The sequence below is a fragment of the Prunus dulcis genome, chromosome 2 (genome assembly GCF_902201215.1).
Source record: "Prunus dulcis chromosome 2, ALMONDv2, whole genome shotgun sequence".
Classification (NCBI taxonomy): domain Eukaryota; kingdom Viridiplantae; phylum Streptophyta; class Magnoliopsida; order Rosales; family Rosaceae; genus Prunus; species Prunus dulcis.
The window spans coordinates 19,586,681-19,595,460 of NC_047651.1; the positions used below are offsets into that span (position 1 = coordinate 19,586,681).

The window sequence follows — 8,780 nt, forward strand, 5'->3', positions numbered from 1 at the left end:
ATGAGTTCTTTATTAAAAACTTTGCATTATAGTTTCATAAATCATTTATTTTTTAATAATTTTAGGCACTTTTGTTTATGTCGAACTCTCTGTCTGTGGCTTTCTTCCAGTGACTATTTTGCTCCTCTGGTTTGCAACACAAATTCCTTTTGATCTGCTCTACCTTGTCTTTCCTTTTCTTTCTCTCTCTATCCAAAATTAAAACTCACACACCCGTTACCATCGCGGTAACCCATCAACCAACCTCTCTCTCTGTCTTTGGGGACTTTCATCGAGCACGTTCAGTGCATCCAAGGGGTCAACAAGCTGCTGGCCAAGGGGTCTGCAACTGTTCTCCTGCGACCTCCACAGCAAACGCCGGCATGCCAAGGGGTCAATTGACCCCTCTTGTCCCTTGTTGCATCCGCCCATGCTCCCAACCATTCGAACTCAAATTTTAAGTCCTCAACTTTATTAAATTGTTTAAGAATGGTTTAAGTCTAATTTTTTTTTTTTTATGGATAACTTTTCTTCATTTAATCTTTTTAAATAATTTCATATTTTTTTTTTGGAATAATTTGACCTTAAAAAAATTGAAATTCTAAAAAAGTAGAGTGGTTCAGTAGCTATTGGAGCGAATCGAGAGCATTTTTTTACCCGGTGATGGACTGGTTCCCTGTCTGTGTCACTGGTTACTCTAAATTGTGGTTCAACAATAAGCGTTCTTAAGAACTCTTGGTCATTAGCTGAAAATTCAGTTGGAAATGCGTTGTGGTCATTATTACTAAGGGAATTTGCAAGCAAACGATCCCTTTCCCGCTCAAAATAGTCCAGATTTTCTGGTGGCCGATTATCTTCCTGCATTTGGAACAATAAATAAGTGTTGGTTATTATTTTTTGATCTAATATATACAGTGAATTTGGAGAGGGGAAAATCAAACCAAGGACCCTCGTGTGCAGAGTGAACACTCTACACGGCCTTTGGAGCAAGGGTTGGTTTATTGGATGTCTCTTTTTCAGGAAATTAGAGTCTCACCATATTCATGTCATTTACTGGTTGATTTTCGACATTAGATGCATTGTGAGTTTCACCTTCATCACAGGTTGTTGCAACATCAGCATTCTCATCCGATTTTTTCACATTTTTCTTTAAGCGACAGAGAACGAAGTCCCTCTGCATATAATTAAGTTGGAAAACCAATTAACAGAGTTGACAACCCTGGAACTTAATCAAAGTCTTCGGCTTTCTGCCTGCTGCTTTGCTTATTCTGCTTACATAGTTTGGAATTTTCGTCGTGGCATATGGTGGACCCCACCCACGTACTCTAACCGTGTCAAATTAAATGTATGGCTCTGTGTGCTTCCCGGCGGGGATCGAGAAGCTTCCCATCATGGAGGAATTTTTCAGTATAGCCGTCACGTCACATAGTCGAGTTTATATTTACTAATTCCATCACGTCATAATCGTATATTCATTTATTAATACTACACAGGCCAAGGCAAAGATCCAGAGCTGGGGCAGGCTAGGACTATTCTCTTGTCGTACGCATAACAACACATAATAATGTGACCGTCAACCTTCTTTGTATCTCTTTTTTTCCATCAATATTTGATAGCATTATTTTGCACCTTATTATATTTATCTATATCTAATACCCCTGATACCTTATTATGTTATCGCTCCTCCAATAAGAAAAGTCCTTAAAAAGAAGAACTTTATATAAAAGATTAAAAAATTAAAAAGAATAAAAAGTCTGAACATTTCATGCAGGAAGGCGCAGTTGGCTAGCGTTTAGGTCTCATAGCGTGGAAAGTGAGTTATCCTGAGGTCGAGAGTTCGAACCTCTCTCTCACCCCATTTCATCATTTTTATTTTTGAACAATTAAAGGGTCCAAACAATTCAAGACATTAATAACGCAAACACTGCTATATTCGAAACTCCAGCAATACAATTCAAGACCTCAATACATCCTTACATCTGGTCAGTAGAAAGAAAGACTGTTAATCTTTATAGGCATATTTGAACATTTCATCATTGCAAAGCCATCGCCATGGCTGAGATTAGCGCATATTTTTATACGAAACAATAAGTACCCAGTAAGATTGGCATTACTCAATGTGTAACAGAATATAGAGAACAAGAATTAACTATTTTCTGGTGAGTGAGTTTAGCTCCACTTCCCATATAAAACTACTTCCCGGACACAAAACAAGAACAAAATTGTGCCTAGAACCGTGTTGAAAATGTAGACTGATGGGGGACTTTTCAATGGGGATGTTTGCCAGGTAATGAAGGAACGCTTCCAATTGCCGGGGGTTGTTCTATTCTGTGTCTGCTCCATACTGCCTTGAGGCACCTTCTTGTCTATGCTAGACTTTGTTATAGAGATCTGCTTCTGGGGCAAATCAACAGAAGTTCTACGTTCTTCAGGTTCTTTGGGCTGCAAAAGGAAACCAAACTAAGTTGAGGAAATATCCTCTACAAAGCTTCAATATAAGAACATATATCTAGTTTTGAGAGAAAAAAAAAAGCCTTTCTTCATGTTCTCTGTCCTGGAGTTTTGGTTCTCTCACCTTTTCTGGCGCAGGTTTAGGTTTTTCAGGTTCTTTGGGCTGCAAAAGGAAACCAAACTGAGTTGAGTAAATAGCCTTTACAAAGCTTCAATATATATATAGTTTAGAGAGAAAAAAAAAAAAAAAAACAAGGCCTTTCTTCATGTTCTCTGGCCTGAAGTTTTGGTTCTCTCACCTTTTCTGGTGGATATGTTATTCTGCGTGTTTTTTCCCTTGTATAATATTCGTCGGCGGAAGTATCCCTAAAGACAATGATGGGACCTGATTGCTGTTGTGGTCTGTGTTCTCTTTGATATGTACCAGACTGAAATTGAACTCGATCAGTCTGAGGTTTGGGTGCTACATTGACAGAGGAAGCAGCCTGTCTGGATAACTGGTTATGAAGCATAATATCTGTATCTTGTATGGACTGGCTCGAATCACGTTGTAGTTCATAAAGCTTTTCTAAACTCAGCTCCTGAAAAAAATATGTCCCAAAAAATGAGCAAGTTTCCAAAGCCTATACTAACAAAAAATGAAGCAAAGTTTCGAGTGTTTGACCTGTGCAAACTATCAACACAGCACAAAATTTTGATTTTAATATTTATAGGGTAATATCATTAGAAATGACTGTAATAATGTGAATGACAAGCACATTATTCACATTACTACAGCGGATCCTAGTGATATTTTCCTACAGATAAACATAGTGTGGTTCACTAGCTATTGGAGTGTTCTAAAATAGCTACACGAGAACTTTTTTTTTACCCCTGCATGGAATGGTTTTGTGTTGAGCGTTATTAAGGACTCTTCCAATTCAGACTCCAAGTCATTATCTGCAAATGTCGCATTGTGATCATTATTGCTACAGGAACTTGCAAGCAAAAGATCCTTTTTCCGCTCAAAGTAGTCCAGATTTTCTGGTTGTTGAGTATCTTCCTGCATTTGGAACAATAAATAAGTGTTGGTTATTTTTTTCAAATGTATACAGTGAATTTGGGTAGTGGGAAATCAAACACAGGACCGTTGAGTGCAGGGTGAATGCTCATAAACACTTGAGCTCAAAGCCATTTGACCCAGATATATACGAAGAAGCTCATCTCAGGAAAATGAAAGCCTTACCTCTAGAATATCATGTGCTGGTGGATGTTCGAAATCAGATGCATTGTGAGTACTAGGCTCACCTTCATCACAGGTTGTTGCAACATCAGTATGAATCTCATCTGATTTTTTCACATTTTTCTTCAAGTGACAGTGACAGAGAACGAAGTCCCTCTGCATATAATTAAGTTGGAAAACCAATTATGTAATGAATGCAAAGGCAATAGAAAATCAAATGAGGTAACTTCTAACGCAAGCCGACATCTCTAAGTTTTGCATATTTACATAACAAACCAATTTGGCTCGTAGGTAGGGTTTCGATTTCGAGCCATCTGTTGATTTCGAAACTAAATTTCTACAGCACAACATGTATATCATATTGTACAAAAAAGAAAGAGAATGATGACCTGGTTGGCATTAGGATGGGCTTTAGGGATATAATACTCATGCATGACCCAGTTGGTCTTGTCGGAATTGCGACCATGACCTTTGTAAAAGGTCAGAATCCTCTTTTTGCCGATGACGGTTCTTTTCCTGTCTCGAGTCCTGATCTCATGTTCTCTGCCTGTTATCTTCCAAAAGCCTACCTCGGTGCTCCTCTTGGTGTGTTTTTTTTGGGTGTACTCTGGTTGACTGAAGAAGAACCCGTTCTCATCGTCCGGCTTCATCAACGATTTCGCTGCATAACATAAAACAAAACATTTGGATTGGACCCAATTGAGTTTGCGACTGATTCAAATGCAAATTACAAGTGAATTAAGAAAATTGAAGAACTGATATTGTATTACCAACTAAATTCCATGGCTCGAACTTGAGGATATCAATTTCATCAATGATGCCTTCGGCATGTAAATCCATGCCCTGCACCTTATTCTTCAAATAGTGGTCCACCAGCTCTTCATCTGTGGGACGAAATCTGAACCCCACTGGCAGAGACAAGCCACCTTCTTCTCCTGCTGCTCTGCTGAAGCTGATCATCTCTCTGTCTGTCCTTTTTGAACAGAGAATGTTACAATTTTTTTGATTTGATTAATTCAACTATCTATATGTTTCTGTCAAGTGTTGAGTTGTAAGAGGCAATTGGGAAATTGGAATGCTGGGTTTTGAGATTAATGCGCTGGTTTTTCTTTTCTAATGATTAAAAACAACAGAACAGTACGGAATTGACTCCCAAGTCATTGGCTTCCTGCGTACTGCTTTGCTTTTGCGGCTTACATGTCTTTGGAATCTTTGTCCTGGTATATGGTAGACCCCACCCACTCACTCCCGCTCACAATAAGCTTCCTGTCATGAAGCAATTCTTTAGTATGACGGTGACATTGACACTACTAATACACTAATGTTATGTATGTATACAACAATCTTGTACGTATGAACTAAGTCCATCATATAATAATCTTGTCGAATCTAATAACATCACGTAATAATGTTATCGTGACACCCTTTGCTCTATGATTTTACTACAACTAGGATTGGCGTACCTAATCTTCCGAGATTGCATGATTCTTTGATGCAACCATGGTCATTTTACTTTATCAGAATCAGGATTGGCGTCTTCCAAATTTAGACTGTTCTTGGGCAGATAAAGGAGCAAACATGAGCCTGCATCTTTCATGTGATTGTGGGTACATCATTTTTTCTTGTGTCCCCACTAATAATGTAAGGTCGGAGTTTCTTCTTGATTAAGTACTTGCGATGTATCATCCAGCATACACATCCCTTGTGATCTGCTACAAACGATTGCCTGTTATATACCATAGTTCCTTCCTATGCTGCTATTAGTTTTTGTCCTGTCTCTTGCTATGATTTTGAAGCAACAAGTCAAAAACTAATCACATCATCAAGTCATACTTAGGATTTCAAAAATCCAGTTGTTTCTGGTAATCATAACACGTTACAGCTGACAGCAGCACACATGTTCCAGCTCCTTGCCTGAAAAATTTGGCTAAGGCTGGCAAGACACAGTTGCGAGAATGAAGACTATCATACAGAAAATTCCCAAATCTAAATTGCTATTTTCTCTCTTTCCCAGGCCATACTTCCAGAAAATTGAATTCACAAACACAAGTAGCCCAGAAGGGACGTTTCTCTGTTGGCTATACACATTCCCTACAGATATGCAATTTTCCTCTCTGCTCTACTATATGTTTATCAACAATTTTAAGTATGGTTTATGACTGAGAACACCACATCCTTTCTGGTGAGAGTACAACGGAGAGTCGGGCATGATCAGAAAGAGTATAATCTTCAGGCCATATTCCCTTTTCTGCCTCACGGGGGTACAGAACTGCGTTCTTCACGTTGAATCCAAGGGCGTCCTCTGTGCCTCGTATGGACTCCTCTCTACTTCCATTAAGGTTTTCCTTTTCCTCTGACACTGTAGATATCCAGATCCTATTCTGCAATGTCAATCGTTTTAGGCACAAGAAGGTGTTAATAATAATACTTTGGAATGACTATTACATAAGGGCAATGCTAATGCAAGTTCAAAACTGAAAATATATGAAAACAATATCCCACAATTTATGCATGCATACCTTAAATTCTTCATAATCAAGAACACCGTTTGCATCAACATCTGCTTGGATCCAGAGATCCCTTGTCTCCTGGAAACCCAGTCCCGAAGGTTGACCAATTAAATTAACCTGCAAAATGCCTATATGAGAAAGTCTTATCTTTCCATTTGAACTTTATTTTGTTTATTGGCTAATAGAACGAACCTGATGGAGTGCTTCAAAGAAAGCTGAGGATGTAATAAAATCACCATGGCTATCACCCTTCAAAAAGGCAAATGCATCATTTTCAGCCATTGAAGCTTTTCGGAGCTGCCGCTGGAAACCCCACAAGGAAAAAAAGAAAAAGATAATCAGCATAGGATGTGGAAACTGTCTACACGATTAACCAGAGCTTGCATGCACTATAATATAGAATGCATCATTTTGGAAGTTTTTCAAACAGAGCTTATATGCACTACATATCTAACATGAACTACGAGTTCTCTCCTTTTTGTGGCAAGGAATTAGAAGTAGGTAGAGAAAAGGTGAACGGATGATTTTAAAGGAACTAATATAGAAAATGGTCAACGAATTGCTCACCCTTAATATACCAAAAACAGCTTCACACCAACTAGTCTTTAGTGGTTTACGTGACTTATTGGGATTACAAAGCCAAATGAAGTCGACACCACAGATGTTTCCTCTATGATTGCGGTGGCTAACCCACTGTAGGATATAAAATACAAATATTCAGTTAATACAAATGATGAGCATTGTGGCAGCCAAGTAAATCACTGACTTAAAAATTGAAATCCAAAAACCACCTACCTTGTGAGCATCTGCATCAGTATATTGATGAGCAGTATCATATGTTGATACAAACCCCTGAGATCTAAGGAATTTGTACACATGGCCACGCTTACTTCCATTCCAGTCACTGCAGCGAGCATTACGCAAAAGAATACAAATATAAGAATGAGCATTCTACACAAAAGAATACAACCAGAGATAACCCCATTTCATTAACTAAGAAATCTTTTGTCATGGAACATTAATTAACTAAGAAAGACAAGACAGGAGACTCACCCACAGAGTATGATGGGCATGGGGTTTAGTTTGTTTTCATTCTGATAAGATTTCACAAATTGCAAAATTTTGTAAACCTATTCAAAAGTTACAAGATATGAAGGTTAGTGTGATTCCTAGTGCAGCTATACAGCATGATATGCACAAAAGTTGAACTTCATGGAAATTTTGAATACCTGATGCAATCTTACTATTGAGAGACTGGAATCGTGAGGAAATAACAAGTGCGTATTCATAATTAGCATTTCTTGCTGAACATTGCCTTTCTGGTTTTGTGAAAAGGGGGCAGCTAACTGAACATGTAACAACTGAGCAACACGGTCTCCAAAATCATTAAAGTGCAACTCTCGATAGTTTAGAACCCTAAAGCAGTCTCTTCGCACAGCAGTGAGCAAACCTGTATAGAGAAGATACAATAAGTCAAGCCACAGAACAACAAGTAGTACTTTAAAACGTTCATTTCAATCATGACATTATTTCTGAGCTATAAACAAATTTGATAACTGTAATATTAGAAACCCATATAACTGATACTAAACTTGAAGACAAGTCTGCAAGTAAGGCACAACTACTTTGGAATTGCTAGGCTAAGGATAAAATCCAGCTGATATTTATAGCGAACCAATGGCAGAATAACTCCTATATCTTTGACTTCTGACAAAATAGAAGGGTATGGGAGAAAATAGTGCTGGGGAAAAAACATATGAAAGAAAAACCCAATCCAAACGGAAAGTGTTGTGAAGAAGCTCGCAGATGCATGAAACATGAATGTTGAATCCATCACATTAAACTAAATGTGTGCTGAAAAATGTAAAAATTTTGTCAGAACTTTCAAGTTATTCAGCATCTGTCTAATATTAAAGTTGGGATTAACATACGAATATGAACACAATCACGAATTTTACCTATGAAATAATGAGATAATGAGATTTAAATAAAATTGAAAGATATCAGATAAGTCCAATGTGTTAAAACTGACATTAAGGGATCGATTAAAGATAGAAATATACCATCTCCACGGTTGTTCGTTCGCGCAAGCTTGAAGGCACTATAGCCTGCATCCCCAAGCCTCTCCAGGTACATATTCACAAATTCTTCATTTCCAACCCAAAACTCCTAATTTTGCAAAGCGGGGATAGTCAGCACATACAGTCTGAAAGGGCCATGCCCTTTAAACCTAAAAGAAGTTCACTTTGTTCACAGATACAAGTCTAGACAGCAATTCAGCAAACAAAAGCAAAACGGTTCGCAAGTATCACCTGGAGACATATAATTGCAGAAGATTCATAGAGCAACCAATCCAAAATCCTCTGGTTCCTGGCCACCCAGAATGCTCTGAACTCGCTCTCACGAAGGCCTTGATTCTGTCTCTCACAGACCACAAAGAAATTGAGTATACAAAATCAAATAAAGTAAGAAACTTGGCAGAGTTATAAGCAAAAATGAGATAGAATAAGACCTGTTGATCGAGTATTTTGTTAATGGGAGCAAAAATATTGAAAGTGGTGCACGAAAGTAAGCAAGACCCTGTCAAAGTCTCTGGATTTGGCTCTATCATTGAACCA

At 38.1% G+C, this 8,780-nt stretch overlaps 2 protein-coding genes across 7 annotated transcripts in view; both read right to left on the bottom strand.

The window, feature by feature from the left end:
- Window positions 1–1,892: 1,892 nt before the first annotated feature.
- LOC117617436 (NAC domain-containing protein 83-like) overlaps window positions 1,893–8,780 on the bottom strand; it is a 9,634-nt gene continuing 2,746 nt past the window's right edge. Inside the window, exons 1-8 of one of the 4 annotated variants that reach the window (XM_034346808.1) lie at window positions 5,116–5,347; window positions 4,423–4,914; window positions 4,042–4,313; window positions 3,656–3,808; window positions 3,302–3,472; window positions 2,730–3,011; window positions 2,555–2,593; window positions 1,893–2,421 (exon numbers count right to left, since the gene is read on the bottom strand). In XM_034346808.1, the coding sequence (XP_034202699.1) occupies window positions 2,149–2,421; window positions 2,555–2,593; window positions 2,730–3,011; window positions 3,302–3,472; window positions 3,656–3,808; window positions 4,042–4,313; window positions 4,423–4,612 (1,380 nt within the window). In that variant the 5' untranslated portion in view covers window positions 4,613–4,914; window positions 5,116–5,347 and the 3' untranslated portion in view covers window positions 1,893–2,148. Of the gene's footprint in view, window positions 2,422–2,554; window positions 2,594–2,729; window positions 3,012–3,301; window positions 3,473–3,655; window positions 3,809–4,041; window positions 4,314–4,422; window positions 5,014–5,115; window positions 5,348–8,780 lie in introns of those variants that run through there. The other 3 variants (XM_034346807.1, XM_034346805.1, XM_034346809.1) reach the window with 3 other exon arrangements.
- Window positions 5,486–8,778, bottom strand: LOC117617437 (uncharacterized calcium-binding protein At1g02270-like). Of its 3 annotated transcripts, none has more exons than XM_034346810.1 (10): window positions 8,675–8,778; window positions 8,475–8,579; window positions 8,226–8,331; window positions 7,392–7,612; window positions 7,216–7,292; window positions 6,958–7,066; window positions 6,730–6,855; window positions 6,355–6,465; window positions 6,172–6,279; window positions 5,486–6,033 (listed from the first exon to the last, which is right to left on the bottom strand). In XM_034346810.1, the coding sequence occupies exons 1-10, from the start codon at window positions 8,771–8,773 to the stop codon at window positions 5,806–5,808; spliced, it is 1,290 nt and encodes a 429-aa protein (XP_034202701.1). In that variant the 5' UTR covers window positions 8,774–8,778; the 3' UTR covers window positions 5,486–5,805. The 3 variants fall into 3 exon arrangements, with proteins under 3 accessions (XP_034202701.1, XP_034202702.1, XP_034202703.1); XM_034346812.1 differs by having other exon boundaries at window positions 5,941–6,047; window positions 6,173–6,279; XM_034346811.1 differs by lacking the exon at window positions 6,730–6,855.